The following is a 25,863-nucleotide window of genomic DNA, read 5'->3' as shown; positions in this document are numbered from 1 at the left end:
AGAAGCTTCTCGGATGAGAGGTGAAACGTCTTCAAGTAACTTAAAGAAGTCCAGACGCTTTCCTTGCAAGCTCCTTTGACATGCTATATTGTATTTAGATAGAAGCTAGCGAGCTAACTCCCTGCTAACTTCTAACTCCGTTAAATGTCATAAATTCAGTTTTCATGGATGCCTGGATGTTAAACTCAATTGTTACACCTGGTAGAGCAGAACGCTGATCATTTTATTAAAGATGAAAGACTTTAGACAGTTTTTCAACTCTCAGTAATGCCATAGTGATCGTTTGATATATGGACCTGCAGCGGGGTTTAGGTCCAGACACGGCTAGTGACGTCAGACTGAACAATCGGATTATTGAAAAAAATATCAAGCTAGACCTTTACATCCTTAGTCTGGCAACCCTTCCTTAAATTGTACCGTTTGACCCAGCAGTTGTGGAAGATGCAGAAGAAGTAAAGAAATATTCTAAAATCTCTCTTTTAATTAGGTAACCTTTCCTATTCATTATTTTAAGGTTTTGTGATGTTTTTAAATTCCATGCTTTTTAGCTATATTATGGAGGGAACTTAAAAAGCCTGATATAAAAACAAATCTCAGTATTAATTATGAATTAGAAAAGAAAACGCCTCATGCTATAAATAGGTCCTTCTTCTTTTAAGCTGTCTGAAAACAGTGGATATGTCTCCGGTAATTTGAGATACATGCTAAGGTAAGCAATCTCAGGCCCATGAGGACCTGCATTACTGCTTTATCCCACACAGACATGCAAAAAGAAATATCTGGATAACAACACCACACATCCCCTTTTTTAAACACGATATTCACTTCTCTCTGAGAAGAGCATTTGTTTGAGTTTGGAGACCGAGGACTGCTTGAATCACCAACTACCATCTTAAAAATTAAAAAAGAAACTCAACAAACTGGTGGTTTGCAGTTGGGTGAAAAAGGATTCAAGCTTAAATAAACAAAAGCTTCTGGGTCAGAAATCTAGAAAGGAAACAACAACAATCCATACAATGAAAATTCGAGTGGTTCAGATCTGGGGGTTCCTGATGACGGTACTGGGTTGGATCTTTGTGGCCTGCACTATGGCAATGGAGGGCTGGAAGATTGCCTCCGTTGGGGGCATGGGAGGTTCGGCTGTCATCAAGGTAGCCTGGCACTGGACTAGTCTGTGGAGATCTTGTTTTACAGACTCAACTGCTGTCACCAACTGTAAGGATTTCCCTGTACTCTGGTCTGTGGAAGGTATGTCAACATATTCAGTATTCAAGCTGTATTTATTCTCATTTGCAAATCAAGAATGTTTATATAAACCTTTGTCTGTCCTTTATTGTCACTCTAGACTATGTCCAAATAGTGAGAGCCCTGTTGATGTCGGCTCTTTCTGTAGGCATGCTGGGGTTTGTACTTAGTCTGCTGGGTATGGAGTGCACCTACATTGGAGGAAAAGTACAATCAAAATACAAGAAGATCTACATTGGTGGATGTTGCCACATCATCAGTGGTAAATGTCTAACTTTAATTACTATAAAATCATAGGGTGTGAATACCATATTATCACTCTTTTAGAAGGGAGGGCTTCTAAAAGTACACAAAGGGATGGCTTTGTGTACTTAAGTTCTATTCATTGTCTGCTCATGGATTTTGCTGGTTAATTTGTGTCAAGGCTGGATAAAGGTAACTTACTGTTGACATTCAGCACAGTAACTTAATATCCTTTTTGAAGCGTTTACCACTGAACCATGAAATAATTGCCAGAATATTCAAGTTTTTACCTCTGCCAGGCAGTTATGATTTTGGTAGGATGCATGAGATTCCTTCTGTCTGTAAATATGATAACTTGAACAATTCTGAATGAATTCTGATGAAACGTTGTAGGGATGTCATCATCAAACAATCCATTAAAACATGGCCCAAATCGACCAAGGTCTTAAAGGTCAATTAATGAGTAATTGGTTGAAAATTGACAAAATGTCTTATAATTTTGCATCTATGACTCTTAGATTACATTTCACATCTGCCTTTCTTTCAAGCTGACCCCAAAATGTATTATATATCTTATGCATACAAACATATGTTGCATATGCAATATGCATAGCAGCCAGTGTAACTTTTGACTCTATTTTTTTTTAATTTGATTTGCATTCAGGAGTGCTGTCCACATCTGGGTATGGTGTCTATGCACAGTATGTCTATGCAATACATATTGACCCTGGTCCCACTGGACTCCAGTAAGTAACCATGGTTACACAGAATAAATGTTAACCGACATTGAATAAAACGGAAATTTTAAAATTATGATCTCAGCATCTCTCTGGTTTGCAACCAACAGGTTTAACCTTGGCACCCCAATATTTCTTGGCTGGGTGGGTTCAGCCTTTCACATCACTGGTGGTGCCTTTTATCTATGGTCAGTGTGCACACCGCTCTGTGGAAGAGAGAAAAAGTAAGTGCTTGGACAGTATAGAAGAGAAATGTAGCTTCCAGGTAGGAAAAATGAGGCCAATGCTTTCTATCTGAAGGCCATTAAATGGTTGTAAAAATGGTGGTTGCAAAAAGAAGTCCTGTATAAGTCTATGGGAAAACGGCTTTCCATGCTAACCTCTGTTAACATTACCTGCCAAGTGTATGGGCTCAATCACTAATTTTAAGTCTTAATAATATATGTCTATTTTGCAACTTTGTCAAAATTGAGGATCATTTGTGTTATGAATCAACACACTTAATGGCAAACAACTTGTTACACAGTCAGACCTGTCTAGGGATGGGAATTGATAAGATTTTCACGATTCTGATTCCATTTTCGATTCTGTTTAACGGTTCGATTCTTTATCGATTCTCTTATCAATTTTTAAAAAAATAAGGAGAACACTAAGGTTGATTAGCTTAGAACTGTGTTTTATATCTTCTCTTGAACAAGATAGAAATTTAAGAGTAACATGGCCTTACAAACCCAACAGTGAGATCTTTAGAGATCCACAGCCTACGGCTCTTCAATGTGGTGTCACAGGGTCCCCAGGAAAAAAAATTGTAAATGTAAAATAATAAAATAAATATTCTTCTGTAGCAATAACAAAGTATAACATAAATTATGCTGTAGTAAATACACAAGAATATCCAGTAATGTCCCTGCCTACAATTAAACACATTCACTTACCAAAAATCAGAGGGATATACTGTGGCAAATGGGTGCAAGCCTTTTACCACAAACTTAGTCACTGCTTGGTGACATTCATCTATCCTGGCCTGAAAGGAGACGCTACCGGTAGACTGCAGCGAGAACTGCCAGCATCTGAGCCTCATGGTCACCTAAATGCAGCGCACAGTAATGGCAGGTTTTGTAATAAGGCAGATCGCGCTAACATAATATGCACTGTTAGTTGATTATTTACCTGCCGCATTAACGGGAGAGGACGTTCAAACGTTACCGCTGCTGCTGGGTTGAGTCCGGAGCGGAATTAAAAACACGACATTCATTTAAGGTCATCGCTTGTTTTGTGAGCAAATGCTTTTGCATCTTTGTAGTGTTTCCTCCCTTAAATGAAATATCTACTTTGCAAGTATTGCAAGTTGCCCTGCTGTCATCCGTTCTCGTAAAGTATAACCAAACTTTTGAGCGTTTGAGCCGCCATGTTTCCTGCCAGGTCATGTGGGGTGACTGAAATCGATAAGGGAATCGTTTGCAAAAATGCCAAACAATTACAAGGAATTGAAACAGTGGGAACCGGTTCTCAACAAGACCCGGGTTTCGATACCCATCCCTAGACCTGCCCCTCTTTGTCAAATCTGGTATTTGGTAAGGGTAGTTCAATAAGGAGAGATCATTTGAAAGAATGAACACGACAAATGACAAATTTGGCGGTTTGTCTACAATGGCTCATCTTGGCGGAACAGAAAGGGAGAATGAGAATGAGATTTAAACTACACAGCATGAGTGCTGATTGGCTTGGAGAAAGCCAGGAGAGTGTTACTGGACTAGACCAGTGATGACAAACACCTTGACAACATGATAAAGTTGGAGTGATAAAGCTTTAATTTAGCCAGCAGAACCTGGGAGCAGACAGATGAGAGACCATAGATTGTCCTTAAAGAACTTATGCAGAAGCTTATTTCAATAAAGAGAGATTATTTGAAAGAATGAACGTAATTTATTAATGAACAGAAATTAGATAGGGGTATTGCATGATTAGACTACAATGGTCCGTCTTGGCAGAACAGAACCCCAGCTGTGAAAGGGGATAGAGCAAGATCCCAAAAGAAAAAAAGATCTTACTGCAGCAGAGTTCTGGCCCATGGGAAAGGAAACCTATGCATGTAAGGAGTAATGCATGGCATGGCAAGGCATAGGAAGCATAAGCACAGAGAAGAGCAACAACAACAGACCACCCAAAATACCAGCATGAGTTCTGGGCCTGGCAGTGGCCCTCCAATGGCAGGCTATGTTTGCCATTTGATTGGAAGGGAAAACTGAGGGATATCAAAGGCCAGAGAGGTTGAGCTTGGGTTAAGGCCCTGGGCTGCAGATAGCTGACAGAACAGAGAACCTGCAAAGACTGAAAATGCAAGCGGTAAGAGCAGCGTTGGCACAGGGCTTCTGATAATTGACAGAATAGAAAGGCTACAAAGGCTGAAAGTTGCAGCACAGGAGAGAAGAGCCTACAATAATGCTCGGGGCCGCTGATGGCCCACAGAGAGAAAAAAAGGCTACGAAAGGCTGAGAGTTGCAAGGAACAGTGGAGAGAAGACGCTGCATTAAGGCTTGTGCTGCTGTAGGCCAGTAGAGAGCACACAGAACATAATGAGGCAAAGAGTTAGGAGTGGGAGTAAGAGTAAGACTTTTATACCACCACCAGCTCGATGCCGACTGAATTTAGACTTGGTAACTTAGAAAAGTAAGGCAGAAGATGTGCAAATGATTTGGAGATGAGTGGAAGGAAAGCTGTTTCGAATTATAAGGACTTACCTTACAACATTAAGCCTCCTAGGCAACTTTGATGTGTTTGGCGCTACACGACTGAGGGTGGAAAGAAAGGCTTGTAAGGCTGATAGAGCAGCACCTACCAACCTATTTAGTGAAGATCTTTGAAATGAAACAGTAGAGATAGAGCTATTACCAATTCTAAATGCAGGACTTTTCCAAGATGTTAATGGAAAGAGTTACTGTATAGAGGCCAAGGAGATGCTGCTAAAATGGCAGATAATACAGGGATCCACGTGACTTTATAAGAACCATGCTTGAATCATTCCTGTGGAGGACAGGAAACATCAGAAACTCAGAAGGACTACTCCCGCTAACGATTACCAATGCTGGTACCCCCAAAACCTGAAGAGTTGTGCTAAATGTTTAGAGCACTGAAAACAGAAGAATGATGAAGACAGAAAAAGGACATGCCATTTAAAATAATGAGCAGGTATGCCAAAACCTCCGAGGCAGAAGCCTAAATGACCAAAAGTAGTAGAAGTGCCATGAAGAGCCAGGATGAATAATCGAAAGTAAATGTGTATGACTTGAAAGAAGGCAAATAATAATAAATAATAATTAAAAACATCAACAGTTTGGCTGACCTATCAATTAATACTAATTTGTTTTTTATTATGTCTTGCTTAGTGGAACATGTAACTGTCATGTTTGACAATAATGTGCATCTCCTTCCTTAGGGTGGTTGTCAAGGGATTGCCAGACCCATTGCAAAACAAGTCCACCACATCTCTGTCCACAGTGTCGGAAATCACATCCAAGACCAAACTGTCCTCTATTTCTGAGCTATTATCAAGGTCGGAGGGCTCAGATTTATCTAGCATTGCCTCAAGATCCAGACGCACGACCAAGTCAGGGCGTTCCACCCAGTCAGAAAGGTCTGAAAGGTTTGAGCTGAAGACAGATTTAGGATCAAGATCTGGGTCACAGTCTGGCCTCTCTTCAAGGTCTAGCCTATCAAGTCTGTCAGAAGTGAGGAGTGGCAGGAACAGCCATAGAAGCAGGGCACAAACCTCTATGTCAGGCACTTTAGGGAGTGAGATTGCACCATATGTCAAAAACTCTTATATTTGAACAAATATCAATTATTAGGTAAAAAAAAACTTCAGAGCATGTGATGACCAAGCAGTCAGATGCTTCAAGATTTTAATATGTGGTATAAATTGCATTCTTATCATTGCTGGTGTATTGCATATATTTACCAAATGAAAGGGATGTGGAGGAGACCGGGTCAGATCCTGGGGCTACTGCTTAGCATACTAGGCTGGATGTTTGTGGGTTGCACACTTGCTATGGCCTACTGGAGGTAGGCTGCTTCACATTAGAGGAAATAAATAGAACAATTAATGTGATTTCATCTATAGCTAGAGACTTCTGATGGACAGAAAATAAAAAGTGCAGACTGTTAGTTAATAAATAGTGGATATGTGGTGGGATTAAATAAGTCGATGCTTCTTCCTTCTCCTTTTTGAACATGTAAGTTATAATTATTATTGCTTTGTTTTCGTTTTGTTTGCTTTGTCTTTTTCCCTCTTTTGTTGTTGTTATACTATTTTAACATGTTCAAAATAAAGATTCAGTACAATACAATACTTCTATCTCTGTCAATTGAGCATCGCACCTTGTGGAAAATCTTGAAAACAAAGTGTTTAGTGTTAGAATATCCAGACACTGCAACTGCTATATAGAAACCCAAGCAAAGATCACAGGCAACCAGTCCTTGCAGCATAGCCTTGACACATGAACATAATACATTTCTTACCACATAATACAAAGCTGCTATCTTCTGTTTGTTATAAACACAGTTTATTCCTACAAGTCACAATAGAAAGGTAAAAGGGGTCAAATGGATAGAAATAATATGACCATAATCAAGCAGGAAAAAACAAACAAACAAAAAAAACCAATCAGTCAGTGCCTCCCACCTGACCCCTCAAATTAATCTTTAGTACAATAACAATTAAGCTCTGGAAAATGTTAGCTTCATGTTATAAATATTTTCTGAGTTGAACAACTCAGAGTACATAACAGTTGGTAAACATTTATAAAAACAAACAAACAAACAAAAAATAGCCTATTTGAGTAATGTTAGAAGTAAATGAATCTGTAAATGAAAAAATAAGAGTGGGTTTTATTAAGAAACTATATAAATATGTGTGTGTGTGTGTGTGTGTGTGTGTGTGTGTGTGTGTTCATGTGTGTGTGTGTGTGTGTTCGTGTGTGTGTGTGTGTGTGTGTATATATATATATACAACATACTAAAGGTAAAATTCATTTGAGGGCTATGTAGTGGAGTGCTTTGCAGTTGCTGTTCTTGTCACTTTAGCTACTAATCCTAATTTCCCTTGTTTTTAATCAACTGAGGGCTCCAGAAAAAAAATCTTAAAGTGTTATGCATTTCTTTTTAGTTTGCTTCCAAGGAGCACGACTTTCTTGTTGGTTTTTTTAAAGTGTTTCTGAGAAACTTCTCCAGGCTTTATGAAGGTCTTTCAAAGTTTTTCTTTGGACCTTTCGGTCTTTCACTTTTTCACTCATTCTCACATCAGTCCAAGGTTCAACAAACTTATCTGTTTGTTGAACCACTTAATGCTGACCTGAGAAACATTCAAGCATAAAAAAGGCAGCAAACTCAAGAATTGAAACAGTGCTGTGTCTACACACAAGGAACAACTTAAGATAAGATAAGATAAGATAACCTTTATTAGTCCCACACGTGGGAAATTTGTTTTGTCACAGCAGGAAGTGGACAGTGCAAAAGTTATGATGCAAAAATTAGAATACAATAAGAATAAATACAGTACACAGCTGTACAGAATAGAATAAAATAATATACTATATACAGTAGAATAAAATAGAATAAAAATATACAATAAGATAAAAATAGAATACGAATGCTATATACAACTGAGTAAAAATACAACGATGCCAGAAAAGATTATTGCACTTAGTGTTATTGCACATGTGTGGATGTGTGTGTTTGTTCAGTTAAAGTCTTTGTTGTGGAGTCTGACAGCAGTGGGGAGGAAAGACCTGCGAAATCTCTCCGTCCCACACCGTGGATGCCGCAGTCTGCCACTAAAGGAGCTGCTCAGTGCTGTCACAGTCTGCTGCATGGGGTGGGAGACGTTGTCCAACAGGGATGACAGCTTAGCCGCCATTCTCCTGTCACTCACCACCTCCACTGGGTCCAGAGGGCATCCTAGAACAGAACTGGCCCTTCGGATCACCCTGTTCAGTCTCTTCCTGTCCCCAGCAGAGATGCTGCCGCCCCAGCAGACCACACCATAAAAGATAGCAGAAGCCACCACAGAGTCATAGAAGGTCTTCAGGAGTGGGCCCTCCACCCCAAACGACCTGAGTCTCCGCAGCAGGTACAGCCTGCTCTGCCCTTTCCTGTAGAGGGCGTCTGAGTTATGAGTCCAGTCCAGTCTGTTGTTCAGATGAACACCAAGGTACCTGTAGCTGTCCACAGCCTCAATGTCCATACCCTGGATGTTCAGTGGTTGCAGTGGAGAATGCTTGTGCCTGCGGAAGTCTACCACCAGTTCCTTGGTTTTACTGGCATTGATCTGGAGGTAGTTCAGCTGGCACCAGTCCACAAAGTCTTGAGTCAGTCCTCTGTACTCCTTGTCGTCCCCATCAGTGATGAGGCCGACTATTGCAGAGTCATCAGAGAACTTCTGCAGGAAGCACTGGGTGGAATTGTGGGAGAAGTCTGCAGTGTAGATGGTGAAGAGGAACGGAGCCAGAACCGTTCCCTGTGGGGCCCCCGTACTGCAGACGACCCTGTCCGACACACAGCCCTGAGTCCTCACATACTGTGGTCGGTCGGTGAGGTAGTCCAAAATCCAGGTAGTGAGGTGATGGTCCACTCCAGAGTTCTCCAGCTTGTCCTTCAGAACCGAGGGAAGAATGGTGTTGAAGGCACTGGAGAAATCAAAGAACATGATTCTCACAGTGCTTCCAGCGGTCTCCAGGTGAGCGAGGGAACGATGTAGGAGGTGAATGACGGCATCATCCGCTCCAATGCCAGGCTGGTAGGCAAACTGAAGTGGGTCCAGTGATGAGCTTGTTAGGCGCCGAAGCTGAGCCAGGACCAACCAACTTTGCCCATTTTAAATGGTATCTTTAGGCACTTTGTTATTAGGCAGTCTATGGCAAAAACACTTAATTTGTTTCCATGTATTTAGCTGAAAACCTGTGAAAGATAAAACTTCTGATATTTCTGTGTGTGTTGCTTTAAATGTCATAGCCTTTTGTTTAATCTAATACTTATGAGTACCCTGAGTAAACACAATATGCTGGAATGGCCCTTTAAGAAAGAAGAAAATGAGGTGACCAAAGGAGAAAGAACGAAAAGTAAGCCTGCACTCTGACCCTGGTGTGCTATTTTGGGATAATATGTTATAATGAGGTCTTTAAGATATGGTGGGGCCTGACCATTCCGGACTTTGTCTCAGCACACCTTCAGGGAGTCAGGGAGCTTCTGCTGAGCAGTTTCTCCATTGGTTTGGCTGGCATAGTGATTGCATTTTTTGGATTGGAGTGCAGACACATTGGGGGAGACCAGAGAAGTATAAATGGGATCGGATAAACAGCATCTACTTTCCATGTGGTCGGCTGTGAGTATCATTTATTTGCATGTACAAAGCCTGAGCTGCAATTCAATTCAATTCAATTCAATTCAATTCAATTCAATTCAATTCAATTCAATTCAATTCAATTCAATTCAATTCAATTCATACAGCGCCAAATCACAACAACAGTCGTCTCAAGGTGCTTCATATTGTAAGGTAGACCCATAGGATGACCCTCAAATGAGAAAGCACTTTGGCAACAGTGGGAAGGAAAAACTCCCTTTTAACAAGAAGAAAGCTCCAGCAGAACCAGGCTCAGGGAGGGGCGGGGCCATCTGCCATGACCGTTTGGGGTGAGAGAAGGAAGACAGGATAAAAGACACAATTTCAGAAGCTTCTCGGAACACCCACTTACTGGTTTGTTGTGTGTGTTTTTCCCCGTGTGTCATCAACTCTCCCTCATGCAGGTGTGTCAGGCATGGCTGCTTACTGTTTATACATAAACAACGTGGTCGAGTTGTTTTTACATAGACAAGCAGATCCATCGAAACTGAGGTAATGTGGTTTTTAAATCCCTCTCGTGAATTCTCACTCTAACTAGCTGTATAATTCACTGTGTAACTCCACACGTAGTTAACTATCCAAAAAGGTTGGTTTACTTAAATGTAAACCATATAAACTACTGTGCTTTGTTACCACTACTAGAATCAATGGGGGGGAAAAAACATTTAAAGCGTGAGGAAAATTCTTGATCCTCTCCCTCCATCAGACTGAAAGAGGAAGATAGAGAGATGTTTTGAGGAACTCATAACATTATGAGCAAGGAAAAGCTTAGATTCAGAAACATCATGCAAAAGCATCTCAACATTACTGAAGTAATGTAGGATGATCTTGTCAGTGAATGAAACAAAAGGCAGCCAACATTCAAAGAGCGTTGGAATGTCCTTGACGAAGCTTGGAGATCTATTCCAAAAGACTATTTACAGAAATGACAAGACAGCTTGGATAAGACAGTTCTGGCTGAATGCAGAATGCAATGACGGCAAATCGCATAAATGCATGTTTTATTTACAACAGCACGACATGAAACACTCAGACATAAAATTAGGCAATGGTTCACCAAAATGCAGAAAACTATCTCTATAAATTTTGGAGGATTTTTTTATTATTTTCCCCAATTTTAAGTCGCAGAAGACTGCGATGTACTCAGAAACAACTTCATCCACAAACACAGGTTAAAGGTCTACCATTGCAAATAAGCCCCATATGAACATGATCCAGAAACCATGCTGTCTTCTGTTATTACACAATAACAGATATGAAACAATGAAAAACAAATACGTTTAACAATTCTGAAATCTGGGATCACCGTGAAACTTGAAAGTTATGAAATACCCCCCCCCCCCCCCCCCCCCCCCCCCCCCACCACACACACACACACAACATCACACAAACAACAGTTAATGTTTAGTCATGAAAACCATGACTTTTACACATTTGACATCTGAGCAGGGAACCTAAACAAAGTAGAGGCACACCATGATGAAAAGGTTAAAACCAATGGCAGGCGTAATGCTGTTCCTGGTGGCAACATCAAAGGCGCTTACTGGACAAAACTATCTAAAAGATAAGATGAGCTCAAAGCATCCACACTGCTAGTCTGACACTTACACATCAGCAATGACACAAAGGAGGAGGCCCATTCACATTTCCTGCAGTGAGACCTTACTTTTTCAACTGTTACGAATTTTGGTCGAAGACCAGAATTCACCATGAAATACAGGACGGTGGTGATGTACGTGGAGATTGGCTGCTTCGTGTCCTGCTTATGTGGCTGGATTCTGGTCTCTTCAACTCTTCCCACAGAGTACTGGACTTTCTCAGAGGTGGGCACCGTAGTGCTGACCACCTCCAACTACTACTCCAACCTGTGGATGGACTGCATCTCAGACACCACGGGGGTGTCTGACTGCAAATACTACCCCTCCATGCTGGCCCTGCCTGGTAGGATACGCTGAGATCTTCAAAACTTTACAGTCTCTCTTTTTAATTTCTACTCAGCTGTTCCTTTAGCTCATTGCTATGTTTTTCTATGTTGAAGATACAATTTGAAGCAGAGAAATCATACAAATTTCTTTAGGTTATCTTAATAAAATGCACAACTGTTATGTTAACATAAACTGTATTTGTTTTCTTTCAGTGTTCTTGCACGCCTGCAGAGCACTGGCGGTCTGTGCTGTCATTACAGGCTTCTTCGGTGGCGTCCTCACACTCATAGGGATGAAATGTACTAAAATAGGTGGGACAGAGATTGTCAATTCAAGGGTGACATTTTCTGGTGCTATCACCTACCTGGCTTCAGGTAAACAATCCTTCAATACATATATGTTGGTTGATCAGTTTTCAAAATAGCCAAAAAGAGGTTTTAAAATACAGCCTCTTTTCTGGTAGGCGGCTGCGGCATGATCACCTACTCGTGGTGGGCTAACAGAGTCATAACTGAATTTAAGAATCCAAATTTCAGGTCACAGAAGTGAGTAATTTTCAAGTGGTATTCATATTATAGTAGCTGATTTTTAAAAATAGATATTAACTTTAAAAATCCATGCAATGAAACACATCTGCATTCACTTCAGGTTTGAACTTGGAGCGGCAATTTTTGTTGGCTGGGGAGGATCCCTTCTTCTTATTTGTGCAGGGGCAGTGCTGGCCTATTTGTCTGGGAAAGAAATCCTACCATCATGGTGAGTAAAATAAATAAGTCCTTAAAGGTTGTAAAGTGGTAACCTTTCTCTATTCGTGGCTGCCTGTATAGCAGGCCACAACTAGCAACCGATAACAGCTTGGATTACCTCACCTTGTGTCTCCTGTTTTTCTAGCATTAGTTCCACCCAAAGGCCACAGAGACCGGTTTCCTACACCACTGCCCGTACCAGACGTACATACATGATGCCGCCCCCATCCTCCAGAGTGACATTAGTACCCCCACTGTATAACAAAGGCATGGATGGCCGAACAACCAGAGCAACAAATAAGACAGATCAAACCTTGGGGAGAGACAGCTTCGTCTGAGCCAGAGGGAACCAAGAGTGAAGAGAACAGGAAACGTATGATTACCCATACAATATGAAGCTGTAGCATAAAGGAGAAATTGCTCTTACTGGTTGGTGTTGTAAATTACATTTGAGTCCACAAGGTGGACGAGGTGTATTTTGTATAAAAATTGGCCAACCTCCTCAAAATTCCATGTCTCCAATCCTCTTTGTACAAGTTCAGTTGCTAATATAAGTTATAAAATGTTTAACAATTGGCCTTTAATGTTTTACTGGTGCATTTCCTTACTTATAATATTCTGCACCAATTTTTCTGTTTGCAAGTTTTTTAATGCTTAAAATCTCTGCAATAAAGTTGTGTCCCTGAATTGCCTGTGCCACCAGTGACTCTTATGTAAATCCTTCTGAATGGGTCCCCTCATTGGGGACTCAATGAGGGGACCAATTCATCTTCATCTTTTTCTTGATATTTCAGAATGGCTAACTGATGTGTTAAAGCATAACATGTCCAACCTGTTACTCTTATTTACCATACAAACTGATCATTTTTGTAATTTTGATCAAGTGGTTGATAAGCATTTTAAAACTTCTTTTTGAGTTCTTCATGTTCATGCCTGGTTTGTGTTGTGGAAAAATAATTTGAGCCCCTCCCTGAGCCTGGTTTTGCCGGAGGGTTGTGAGAATCTGCCGGAGGTTTCTACCTCCAGCAGAAAGGGAGTTTTTTCTTTCCACTGTTGCCAAAGTGCTTGGTCATAGGGGATGTTGGGATTTCTGTATACTATTGTAGGGTATTTACCTTACAATATAAGGAAAGGTATATTATAAGAAAGCCCTCTGTAAAGCTAGAACATCTTACTATTCATCACTGATTGAAGAAAATAAGAGCAACCCCAGGTTTCTCTTCAGCACTGTAGCCAGGCTGACAAAAAGTCAGAGTACTGTTGAGCCAACCATCCCTTTAACATTAACTAGTAATGATTTCATGAACTTCTTCACAAATAAAATTTTAATCATTAGAGAAATTATTACTTAATTAATTACTAATTACTTCCTCCAAATAATCAACGTGTCTTTTAGACCCCATTTCTACAAAACTGCTCAAAGAAGTCCTGCCATTAATTAATGCTTCAATCATAAATATGATCAACCTATCTCTAATAATCGGCTATGTACCACAGGCCTTCAAGCTGGCTGTAGTTAAACCTTTACTCAAAAAGCCATCTCTAGACCCAGCAGTCTTAGCTAATTACAGGCCAATCTCCAACCTTCCTTTCATATCAAAAATCCTTGAAAGAGTAGTTGTCAAACAGCTAACAGATCATCTGCAGAGGAATGGTTTATTTGAAGAGTTTCAGTCAGGTTTCAGAGCTCAGCACAGCACAGAAACAGCTTTAGTGAAGGTTACAAATGATCTTCTTATGGGCTCTGACAGTGGACTCGTCTCTGTGCTTGTCCTGCTAGACCTCAGTGCAGCATTCGATACTGTTGACCATAATATCCTATTAGAGTGATTAGAGCATGCTGTAGGTATTACAGGTACTGCACTGCAGTGGTTTGTATCATATCTATCTAATAGACTCCAATTTTTGCACGAGTCAAAAATGCAAGGTCAAAGGTCAACTATGGTGTTCCACAGGGTTCAGTGCTAGGACCAATTCTGTTTACATTATAAATGCTTCCCTTAGGCAGTATCATTAGAAGACGTAGCATACATTTTCACTGCTATGCAGATGACACCCAGCTCTATCTATCTATGAAGCCAGATAACACACACCAATTAGTTAAACTGCAGGAATGTCTTAAAGACATAAAGACCTGGATGGCCGCTAACTTTCTGCTTCAGATAAAACTGAGGTTATTGTACTCGGCCCTGAAAATCTTAGAAATATGGTATCTAACCAGATTCCTACTCTGGATGGCATTACCTTGGCCTCCAGTAATACTGTGAGGAAGCTTGGAGTCATTTTTGACCAAGAAAATATCTTGCGCAAATTCTCTAAAATTAGAAATATCCTGTCTCAGAGTGACACTGAAAAACTAGTTCATGCATTTATTACTTCCAGGCTGGACTACTGTAATTCATTATTATCAGAAATTCCTAAAAACTCCCTGAAAAGCCTTCAGCTAATCCAAAATGCTGCAGCAAGACTACTGGCAGGGACCAGAAAGAGAGAGCATATTTCTCCTGTTTTGGCTTCCCTTCATTGGCTCCCTGTTGAATTCAAAATCCTGCTCCTCACATACAAGGTCTTAAATAATCAGGCTCCATCTTATGACCTTGTAGTACCATATAACCCCATTAGAGCACTTCGCTCTCACACTGCAGGCCTACTTGTTGTTCCTAGAGTATTTAAAAGTAGAATGGGAGGCAGAGCCTTCAGTTTTCAGGCCCCTCTTATGTGGAACTTTCTTAAAACTTTCCTTTTTGGTAAAGCATATAGTTAGGGCTGGACCAGGTGACCCTGGATCCTCCCTTAGTTATGCTGCAATAGACGTAGGCTGCCGGGAGATTCCCATGATGCATTGAGTTTTTCCTTTCCAGTCACCTTTCTCACTCACTATGTGTTAATAGACTTCTCTGCATTGAATCGTACCTGCTATTAATCTCTGTCTCTCTTCCACAGCATGTCTTTATCCTGTCTTCCTTCTCTCACTCCAACCAGTCGCAGCAGATGGCTCCGCCCCTCCCTGAACCTCTGCCGGAGGTTTCTTCCTGTTAAAAGGGAGTTTTTCCTTCCCACTGTCGCCAAAGTGCTTGCTCATAGGGGGTCATTTGATTGTTAATCCTCAGGACCTTCTACCACTGTGCCATTGAGAGCATCCTCACTGGATGCTCTCTACTTCCGTCAGTTAAGCTAATCATCTGCTCCGTCAGGCAGGAGGTACTCCGCATTGTATATATTATACATAAAAGCTGTTTTTTTGAATAATATTCATCTACTGACTTGTGTACACACATGCACACACGCACACACACATATATATATATATATATGTATATACACACATATGCACACATCTGTTGTTTGTGAAGCTTGCACACAAGACTTTGACTCACGTGTGCTGTACCAGTGCCATCCACTACCATTCAGATAGTCTTCTCCTCTAGCATCTTGACAGTCATAGTATCCTGTTTTGAACACATAGGTTGAACACCTAAGAATAGTCCTTTCATTCTGGCACAGGAGAACATTCATCTGCCAGAGTTTGCCCACATTACTGAGAAGTTTAGCACAGGGAGTCAGCGTGCTCATTAATAGACACTGAGGAGTGGAGGCCTGATGTAGAACTTTGGCTGGACCCTGCAGAGTCAAACTGAGTCGTGTCATGAGTGCAGCTGGCCCTCCTTGCCGACCCAGATGTACAGACTCTACTAGAGTCAGGAGATGGGTTCAGAGCCATTCAGCAACAATGGTTGACGGGGAATACCTTGCAGGTCACGATAGGTCTTCAGAGCATCAACTGGATGTGAGTGTTTGGAGAGTTCAGTGGCAGTGAATTCTCTCTGAAACCACTGACCCAGAACTGTTTCCCAGGGTCTGTGGTGGAGGCTATTGAGAAGAAAAACTGACCATCCCAACACCATTCTAATGTCTCTGATTTCTTAGCAGGAGGGCCATAGCCCAATAACATGGTGGTAGTTGCTGTTGCTGCTCTCTGCTTGGTATCAGCTTTGCATCCTTCCCTTGATGGACACATTGTTGAGGATGATGGAAATACACATCATGATCTTGAATACAGACTTTGTACTCGAGCCACTCTGCAAAATCTGGTAAGGTCGGCATTGGTGACTGAAGAGGATTGATGAACCACTTAAACTGTACTCGAAGAATGGCAGTTTGGACAGCAGTCTGGTGACATGCAACCCACACTCCAGTTCTAGTCTCCCCTCTTTCCCAAGCTGTTCCAACATTCCGACTAGAGCTTGTACTTTTAGAGGAAAAAGATGGAACCCTCAGCTGTCGCCACTCCAGACAGGAGGCTCAGACAGCACGTCAGTGATCTGCTGCAGGGCTAGTTTGTGAATTTGACCATACGGCTCTACAGGTTCTGGCTGTTGCTGTATGAATCTGCAATCAGGAGAGCATCTTCCAGCTTGAGCTGATCATGATAAAGGTGGGATCAATTTTGCTACTAACTCTCCACAAGACAGTTAATAACTAACTTTAGTAGCTTTAGTAGTTTTTTAAATGTTTATTTTATCCCCAGTTTTTGCTTAAATGAGAAAGCTTCTGCTTTTTTCTGACACTTTCATTCATGACATTACTTTTTGACTGTATGTGTTGTTAAAGCAGGCATATAATGCATGCTTATGAAAAAAAGAGAGAAAGAGCATCACTATATCCACTACACAATTATTTTGTCACCTCTACACGTCTTCAGATATCTTGCCTTTGTTACTTCTGTTTTTCTTTTGCATTGATTGATCACCCGATACACATGAAACATACACAAAAATCTTATTTTAATAAAGAGATTTTAAAAAATTATTTCCAATCTGTAGAAAACAATGTAGGTACAAAGTATTCTGTACCTACGTCGCACATTGTACATTACATTGTACCATTTGCACTCTCCCTCCTGGTCGCTCAGGTAAGCCAATCATCTGCTCTTAGATGTGCCAGGACACAGCGTAAGCTCAGAGAGCTTTTGCTGTGACAGCGCCTAAGTTGTGGAATTTGCTGCCATTGTCTATTTTTAAGTCACTTCTTAAAATCCGTTTTGAATTATTTCTTATTATTCATTTATTTATTTTTGTATTTTTTTTCTGTCCTTAATGATAAGCACTTTACTCATCACTCGCTAAATACAAAGCATTTTATAAATAAAAATGACATACTTTAATTGGAAATCAACGAAAGTGAATTTAATCGGTAATGCTCTCCATTGAGAACGAGTGCCACACACAGTGATCAATTTCTCATATTTCTTAAAAAGTCCTTACTGTAGTACTGAGCCTGTACTTCTGCTGAGATGCCAGAAGATGGTGCTCAAGATTAAATAAACGAATAAAAAGACAATGTTTTCTGTATACTTGGTAGATGTTGCAATCCTACAGATCAGCAGATAACCTCAAAATGTTGTTGAAAAAAAGAACAAGATCATTACAAAAAGCTGAAACGTAAACTTTCAGTGTGTATGACAAGAACTCAGTTTATCTCATAAGATCAGTTTCAAGGGAATCTACTGAGTTTGTTTTATGCTCCTTACGTGTTTAATTCTTGGAGTCTTTTAATGCAGTTTTGCATGTTCTCTCTCTAATTTTCACATTTCTTGTAAGTAAATCTTTGCCTGAATATAAGGAAAGGCATATTGGGTCTACTTTAACTTTCATCTGACGCCAGGCTCAGATAGCTTGCCTTGAAGACTGTGAACTGGTGCTATATAAAATAAATGAAATAATATTATTATAGCTAAATAATATTGTTTACCCCCAAAATTACAGCAAAAATTGACCCAAAATTTTCCACAAATCCTGCCATTTTTAACGATTTCAAGCATTTAAAGTATATTCTAGTTTTTATCTTATTGAATTAAAAATATAGACTGTAACATAATGATGTCAGTTAATTATTAGGCTGTTTTAGACAAGACTGCATTGAAACTGGTTTGCAGATATCTCATATTTTGCATATTCTGTATATTTAGCAGTTGAATTAATGCTGAAATGTTGTCACATGAAGTTTTATGTTCAAAATCCACAGAATAGGCATCTCAAAAGATTGTTTCCTGTGACATGTTAAGACTTCCTATTGTACAGCTCATTGTTTTATTTCCTTCATTGGACATATTTCATTGTGTTTATTGACATTAAGAATACTTCCATTAAAGCAAAACTTGGGCAAAAAACTACTTGCTTGAAATCATTTCATAAGAAAAATCTATGATTGCTTGTATAAATATTTTATTTACAAAGTCACATACATTATAAAATGGGATATACAAAATCGTACCCACTCTACATACAGTACCAAAATCAGTATCTCATTTAAAGTTTGGATTGTATATGAGTAAAAAACGAAATAAGAAAAACAGAAGACAATCTATTAAAAGATAAACAGTAAAAAAAGACTAAGGCAAGAAGAGAGTTTCGAGGTCTATGGTATTGATTAGATGGCCACCTTTTCTATGCCAACCTCTGAATCCTAGCTACCTTTGTGAAATATTGCTTTCCTCTATTTACAGCTTTTATAATATGGCTTTTTATGATTGATTGTAGTTGCCAGAGGAGGTGGCTGAGGTTTCTTTGTGTGATCAGCTGATGTCCTCAGAGTCACTGATGTCACTCAGGGAGCACAGGCTGCTCTTTAGCGTGCTTCCTGTTCCAGCTTCAGTTAGACCTGAGAGCCACACGACAACACACAGACAGCATGAGACAGAAGCTTCATACTCCAAATGTCAACATGTCCTCCTATGAAGACCACGAGAGGCAGTAAAACATTCATCTGCATTAAAGTGGCACTGACCTGATTTAAGACCCTTCTCTGTGGGGGTTCCCCAGACACTAGTGCTTCGTGATTCCAGGCTTTTCCTCATTGGTCCTGAATCCTGGGCTGGTTTTGACATATCCCGTCGGTCCTCTAAGGAGGAGACCATCCACTCGCTGCTCTCCTCTAGATCTGTGTACTGCCAGCAAGTATATTAGTGTTTCAGCATTATGGATCATTTTTAATTTTGCGATGACAGCTTACATTTTTATTTATGCAGTATCAAATCAAAGCAATCCCACTGAGATCACATCATCTTACACTGAGTTCCTGAACCTCATCCGCCCTCTCTGGTAAGACGCTAACGCCACCTGGTGGTTTCTTGACTGCTCTCTCAGCAAACTGCTTCTCCATTTTTCTCGCCAGGTCACTGATTTTGTTTTCTGTAAAAAAGACATAACACACAATTTACACTTTAAGGCATTGTAACAATTCCTTGGAATCTTACATAACAAGCAAACTATGATAGCATAAACCACATCCTGTGAATGGTCTTTGATCAACAACCACTGATCAAAATCCAGATAGTACCATTCACAGGGAGTTGAGGAATGGCTATAACCACAGCACTAAGGGTGAACATGTATGCTGTATAATGTCATTTTACACAGATCCTTCAAAACATCAAACCTAACTAACCTTTCCCGTAGTTTTTCTTCTCCACATTGCCGTTCTGGTCTTTGTAATTCTGGAGGTCAGTCTCCTGCTGCTCGCTGACTTCTGACCAATCATCTTCCTCTTCATCGCTCTTTAGTTTTGTGACCGCAGTCTTGGTTACACCACCCACTTTGGAGTACTGAATGTTGGAGATAGGCGACTGCCTGAAAATAGCCTGCCTGTCCTGGACAGGACTGGCTTTGTCAGCTCTAGTTTGGATTTGGGTTGCTTGGTTAAATCTGGGTTGTGGTGATTTCCCCTGCTGGTGTTTTAGGGGCTGTTCCTCATCCTCTTCTGTGACATCATCCTCAGATTCCTCCTCTGAACTGAAGGGAGGAGTCCTTAAGAATGACACAAATAACAGTTTTTGCTGCACACAACTAAGTTGACAGTGATCTGAACAATGTTGCATTTAGTTTCTGTTTCAAATAACCGAGAAGTCAAAGTGTTAACTTTTTAAGTGTAAGAACTTCATTGATAATAAAGCCAGGGGTCTTAAACTTAAATGAGCTGTGGGCCAATGCTGGCACTGTCACTTCATTGGAGGGCCACTTTAGTGTTCAAGTAGGACACCCCCCCCCCCCCACCCCCCCACCCCCGGACATCAAACAAGAAAACACAGTGTTTTGTTTCAAGCATTGTATAACAGGTCAAAACTGCAAACGTGATCGCAATTTATTTCTCTCACTCGCAACTAACTGAAGCCTTTCACGGAACTGCCAAATAAACACACTACTCCTCTCTTTCTGGCCGGACACGTGGCAGCACTTCAGCTACCATTTTGTTCGTATTTAACAAAATAAAAGTTTACTTCAAGGGCCAGACTGCTTCATATTTATTCATGTCAAAATATGGGCCGCAAGTTTGAGACCCCTGAAAAAAGCCGTAGTTCCTAGTTGATGTTCAAAATGATACAACTTAAGCAGTCTATGACAAGTCAGCAGGAGGCTGACAATGTTCTTAACGGTATTTCAGACTTTGCAATTTCCTGGAAAATGATTACAAAATTGTTGATGTGTCACACTGCACTTGGAAGCACTTTCCTTACAAAAAATACCCCGGTCAGAGATGTGTTCCTTGCTGGGGGTGTTGGATGATCAGACCACATCAGCTGTGATATACAAGCCCCACCCCATCCGAATAAAGTGAACATCCTACACACTTTCACTGTTTGCATGTGTATCCAGCACTGAGTCTGATACAGGTTTACCTGCCACATCCTGACAGTACAACACCTGTTTTGTGCCCAATCGTTTCAAAAATGTTATTACAAAAAAAATCAAGAAAGAAAAAAAAAGAAAAAAATGGGAATTTCCAGAAACAACCAAATGGAACTGAAATAGAACATTTGTATTTTCCAAAGTGTTGGTCGTGATACTAAACTATTATTATGATTCTACACAGAGAAGAAAAGGAGACAGAAAATACTGAAGTAAGGTTACAAAAGACCTCAGCACCTGTGTGTCACAGCCTGTACTGACCCAGCCCAGCTGCTTCATGTGTGCTAGCATAGCATACTAGCCTTACAGCGAACGGATAGCACTCTATACTAAAGTCCAACCTACCCATTAGCTGGCTGCAGGCACTGGGGCTTAACAGCACACTGTTACCATGAAAACCATGACACACACAAACACACAACTCTGATTATGGCGACCTCTACCTTTTTGTTGCGGATGTCTTGCTGCTATGGTAACCATCTGCTATTTTATCACGTTAACATTCCTACTGGAGGTGCGAATGCAAACAGAAAAGAGAAGCAGAACTCAGCAAAGCTCACTACATATAGTCGTATTCTAAACAAATATTAAAAATATAAAATTCCCTGCAGCCTTGCTTTAGCACGGGTTCATTTATGCCTATAACCATGTTCACAACCAAGCACTGAGACATACTTAAATATACATCACTTTGATTTTTTTCAGTAAATGGCAAAAGTTTTGAACCTTAACTGTGCTCCACTGAACTGATGATGAACAGACCGGTGATATAAGTAACAGCGTGCTATATTTAAATGGTTCAAAACTGTGTTTTTTTTTCAATGGCTCATCAAAGATGACTTTAGAACATTTATCACAGCTATGATTAAACCATGTAAATACTGAGTGGACATTTATGGACAAACTATTCTTTTACAAAGACTGATAAATTAACTTGTTGTCATACTTGGTAGCAAAGCTCTTTAAGGCTGTCTTGGAGTTGGGTGTAGAGGTCTTGAATTGGGCGGTGGCCTTGGTCCTTGGTGCTGGCTGAGGGGTCTTAGGCTGTCTGATTGCAGAAGCAGACGCCCCCTGGCTGGCTCTGGAGGGCAGGCTGCTGGAGCGAGGGCGGATCTGCAACACTGAATGAAGAGAAAAACGAGTCAAGTAAACACAATTAGCAGCTCAGTCACTGACAGTGTGTCAGAACTTAAATCAGCTTATGTGGCAGCAAATAAGCTATAACAGATCACACCTACCTTATGGAAAGCACATGCAGTCATTGTCAAATAAAATAAAATTCAACTTTACCCACATGCGATGAAAAATTCTGATTGTAAAAGGAGCAGCAAATCTAACAGTAGCTCAAACAGCAATATAATTGACAAAAGCACAGTGTATTATTTCTTGTTGGTTAAGAAGATGATCTCATGCACTAAGAGGCTTTTGGATGATTAAGAACTGGAAAGCACCTTGAACAGGGTGTCTGGATCTAGGCTGAGAGTATGCAGCAGGATTGCTGGTGCTTTGAGCACCCAGCTTCTGCTCCACAATGCTCTTTATCTCTTCCCGGTGGTTCCAGTAGCCAGACATCGACTTTGCAACACTCTCCCGCTTTGAATCCAGCTTGGACAGAATCGCAGTGAGCTCCTTGTTCTTTAGACCGCTCTGATCCTTTTAAAAGAGGTAGAGGGAATAACATTAGCATTACAGATTAGCATAAGGGTACATATTCTTCCTTGTATTGCTCATTAGGAATATGCAACATACAGGCTTGACCCCCAAGTTCTCCAGCTTCTTGATCAGAGCCTGTTCAAGCTCTGCTTGTATCTCTCTCTTTATGTTGGAGTTCCTTTTCAAAACGCTTGTGTTCACCCTTGGCTTCTTCTCTGGAGCCGGCTCAGGCGTCTTCTCCACCACCTTTCTGTCTGACTGGCTGCTCGAGTCTGTAAAGGACATCTCAGTCAGTCAGTCGAGCTGTTCAGGACATTCATGGTCCAATTACAGACAGCAAACGGGAAATAAAAGAATACAATGAGCATGCATTTGGCAGTTTTCACAGGAAGCTCCAAACCACAGGTGGAGTTGGGTAGATGTGACTGCAGAGGAGGAGAATGTCTCTAAGTTTATTTGTCAACAACAAGGCAACAAGATGATGAATGGACATGATGATGACAGCATCACAGAATATACACAGGCCAAGAGTTGGCTTTCCAAAATGCTTTAGTGTACTAAGGTCATCTTAACGTCCTTTGTGTCAGTACAGAATAAGATGATCTCAGTCCAAATGCACTCATTGAAAACGGTCACTCAGAGGAGACTGATTTATCCATGCAGCAGCAGCATGCAATCAGCTGGATCTGCTGGTTTTAATGTCTTTAGTGTATTTTACCTTTCTCCTCTTCTGACACCTCCTGAATAGGATCCAGCTTAAGAACAGAGACTGGCTCCTCTAATTGGACAGCATGAGGTCCAGGTAAGTCAGAAGGTCAGATAAAATGAATACTGAGTATGAGCAGTAGAAAAACAACACAAAACGCTAAATCTTTTGTGCACAAAAGCACATGCACAGCCTCACTGGGAGTGACAAATGTTGCTTCTGGTGGCACGCTTCTATTAACTTACCGACTACAATTCTTCTTTGTTTAGGTTCCAAAGCCGGAGGACTGACAGTGACTGAAAAACAGAAACAAAGATGAAAAGTGTGGCATTAAGATCAGAAATGTTATTTCCTTGTTATAGCATTACAGTATAAACTATATATAGACTATATGCTCAGAGTTATACCACTGCTTCCACTATATCAATGTAATTTCATATGTGATACAAACTTTTCCAGATACCATCATGCAGATGAGATGCATAAATAACTACTTTAGCTTTTGGTGTTTCAGAGTAATATATATGAAAGTTTGATTTTAAAGACCGCTTCATTTCTGCTCATGGTGGTTCTGTGCTGGACAGGTCCTCTGTACAACTGACAAGATGAAGTGATGATTGAGTGTTACTCAAGGCTGATGCGTTTTTACCACAGACAGATTAACTTGTGCCACAATGTCTGGAAGAATAAATCCAAATTGAAATTGTCTGACAGAAAATGAATGCAAACAAACCACAGAAAAGTGTCATCATTTCTGTAAGAGCAGCACAGTTGGCATATTAGGACACAATGACTCCTTATAGCCCTTTGTCTGTTTTTTCTAACACAGCATAAGAGTTGATTATTTATTATTTTGGACGTGTAGTTTAATTTATTGCTGGTTTATTTACTTATTTTTTTTGTGATGCCAGTAAAATGATTTATAATCTACATACTGCTGACCAAAAGGTGACTTACTGTAAACCTATATAAAGGCCTAGCACCAATGTTCCCTAATTTTTCATGTGTCTGAGAAAACACACAAGCTCCCTGAGCGGTCCCTTGGACCACTGTGAGCAACAACAGACGTGTGCACTGTGGTCACGCCAGCATCGAATCCATCCAAGTTACATGGTTTATTAAAATAATCAAATTACAGCATTTACATTTATGTTAGACTACTTTTAATTAACTGCTTTAGCCCACTTACAATGAAAATAAAAAAAAATCTTGTTCATGACCTGTGTAGTATGTTAACACTATTGGAAGTAAAAATAACTTGAACTCCAATTTTGAAAACACAACTTTCTTTCTTTTTTTTATTTTTATAAAGCTCTGACTTGTATTATGAGTCTATGGTCTGGGAGAGAGTCCTGTAACTGTTTGTCTGCAAATTACAGTATACAGTGGCTTACAAAAGTATTTGGTCCCCTTGAACTTTCCCACATTTTGTCACATCTCAAAACACTGCCGTCACTCCTAAAACTTCCCCCTTCCTAAACAACTAAATGCCATGTTGCCATATCATTTTTTGATTGGTTGACATGGTACATTTTTCCACCAATAGGAAAGGGTGGGGGTTTTTTTTTGGTTTTGCTTTTGCTCACAGGCGGAGAGCGCTTTCCTTATAAAACACAGTTTTTACCGTTTCTTCCCGCAGTAAATATAAACAACGATAGTATTCAGGAAAAAAACCCAAACATTGCAGATATTTTTTATCATAACTCTGGTTTTACATGGCCTATCAACACAATTTAAAAACTGGTATAAAGTCCACACTTTTTCCATCAATTGTTCCATCTGTCCTGCTCACATCTCCAGTGGTTGTACACGTTGTCATTAACGTGGCTTCACTCCACATCAGCCACGCCGCTTTGCTAGCTAAAACACCGGTGTCGGCACATAAGGACGCTGCCATAGCCTGTCAACAACGTTGATTAGCTGCGTATATACGAATGTGAATCGCATTATTGGCTGGAGCAGCCAGTCACTGACTGACTCACACTGCAAAACAGAATGAATTGTTAACGTATTTATTTTAATTTAAATTCAGGTCAGATTTTTGTTTTGTTTTTTGTGCGCAATGCAGATTTTCTGTGCACAGAGACTGTGCCAGCCGTGCGCGATTACGCACGCGCACAGCTTAGAACCCTAGCACCACTCTAAATACAGGCATCTATTACTGAATAGACAATTCTATGCTTCAAACACAGGTGGCTGTTCCAGCAAAAACAGATGTGATGTAGAAAGGCAGTGGAGTGGTTGCACATCGCTAATGCAAGCACACACAAGCTACAGGAGAATGCCACCTACAGCTGTGACTGTGGTATTATTAAAAGGAATCCATACCTGGTACTTCAGCTACTTTTGTAGGTGGATTTGAGGAAATGGTCTTTATCTGGGGAAGAAAACAAATGTCACTTACTAGATCACATGATCCAGTATCTTCAAGGATTTCTTGGTTTATAATCTAAAAACTGAACTACTCCAGGAAAAGCACAAGTAGCTTCCAGCCAAATGTACACTATCTCATGTCAATACAAGCCCAT

General features: G+C 40.4%; 3 protein-coding genes across 4 annotated transcripts in view; 2 read left to right on the top strand and 1 right to left on the bottom strand.

Annotated features, from left to right (window-relative positions):
- Positions 1-1,016: 1,016 nt before the first annotated feature.
- cldn10e (claudin 10e) lies at positions 1,017-6,055 on the top strand. The gene is made up of 5 exons (XM_085347627.1): positions 1,017-1,248; positions 1,346-1,507; positions 2,153-2,234; positions 2,336-2,449; positions 5,662-6,055. The coding sequence occupies exons 1-5, from the start codon at positions 1,017-1,019 to the stop codon at positions 6,053-6,055; spliced, it is 984 nt and encodes a 327-aa protein (XP_085203753.1).
- Positions 6,056-11,330: 5,275 nt separating this feature from the next.
- LOC146608555 (claudin-10-like) lies at positions 11,331-12,630 on the top strand. Of its 2 annotated transcripts, none has more exons than XM_085347629.1 (5): positions 11,331-11,562; positions 11,759-11,920; positions 12,010-12,091; positions 12,195-12,302; positions 12,444-12,630. In XM_085347629.1, the coding sequence occupies exons 1-5, from the start codon at positions 11,331-11,333 to the stop codon at positions 12,628-12,630; spliced, it is 771 nt and encodes a 256-aa protein (XP_085203755.1). The 2 variants fall into 2 exon arrangements, with proteins under 2 accessions (XP_085203755.1, XP_085203754.1); XM_085347628.1 differs by having other exon boundaries at positions 12,438-12,630.
- Positions 12,631-18,695: 6,065 nt separating this feature from the next.
- Positions 18,696-25,863, bottom strand: part of dzip1 (DAZ interacting zinc finger protein 1) — a 30,686-nt gene continuing 23,518 nt past the window's right edge. The window contains exons 10-18 of the mRNA XM_085348664.1: positions 25,664-25,712; positions 23,581-23,631; positions 22,726-22,901; positions 22,428-22,629; positions 21,923-22,097; positions 19,739-20,097; positions 19,361-19,482; positions 19,079-19,238; positions 18,696-18,952 (exon numbers count right to left, since the gene is read on the bottom strand). Coding sequence (XP_085204790.1) covers positions 18,867-18,952; positions 19,079-19,238; positions 19,361-19,482; positions 19,739-20,097; positions 21,923-22,097; positions 22,428-22,629; positions 22,726-22,901; positions 23,581-23,631; positions 25,664-25,712 — 1,380 coding nt within the window. The 3' untranslated portion in view covers positions 18,696-18,866. The remainder of the gene's footprint in view (positions 18,953-19,078; positions 19,239-19,360; positions 19,483-19,738; positions 20,098-21,922; positions 22,098-22,427; positions 22,630-22,725; positions 22,902-23,580; positions 23,632-25,663; positions 25,713-25,863) is intronic.

Source organism: Diplotaxodon limnothrissa, linkage group LG23 (genome assembly GCF_057381915.1).
Source record: "Diplotaxodon limnothrissa isolate DT_005_m linkage group LG23, D_limnothrissa_male_GT1.1, whole genome shotgun sequence".
NCBI classification, from domain to species: domain Eukaryota; kingdom Metazoa; phylum Chordata; class Actinopteri; order Cichliformes; family Cichlidae; genus Diplotaxodon; species Diplotaxodon limnothrissa.
The sequence above is the reverse complement of the archived record's forward strand: the minus strand, read 5'-3'. Positions and strand labels throughout refer to the sequence as shown.

Excerpts from the sequence above, each read along its gene's own strand:
- cldn10e (XM_085347627.1), top strand. The coding sequence starts at position 1,017 with ATGAAAATTCGAGTGGTTCAGATCTGGGGGTTCCTGATGACGGTACTG. Across the intron at positions 1,249-1,345 it reads TGTACTCTGGTCTGTGGAAG|ACTATGTCCAAATAGTGAGA; the intron begins GTATGTCAACAT and ends TTGTCACTCTAG. Across the intron at positions 2,235-2,335 it reads CCTGGTCCCACTGGACTCCA|GTTTAACCTTGGCACCCCAA; the intron begins GTAAGTAACCAT and ends TGCAACCAACAG.
- LOC146608555 (XM_085347628.1), top strand. The coding sequence starts at position 11,331 with ATGAAATACAGGACGGTGGTGATGTACGTGGAGATTGGCTGCTTCGTG. Across the intron at positions 11,563-11,758 it reads CTCCATGCTGGCCCTGCCTG|TGTTCTTGCACGCCTGCAGA; the intron begins GTAGGATACGCT and ends GTTTTCTTTCAG. Across the intron at positions 12,303-12,437 it reads AAAGAAATCCTACCATCATG|CATTAGTTCCACCCAAAGGC; the intron begins GTGAGTAAAATA and ends CTGTTTTTCTAG.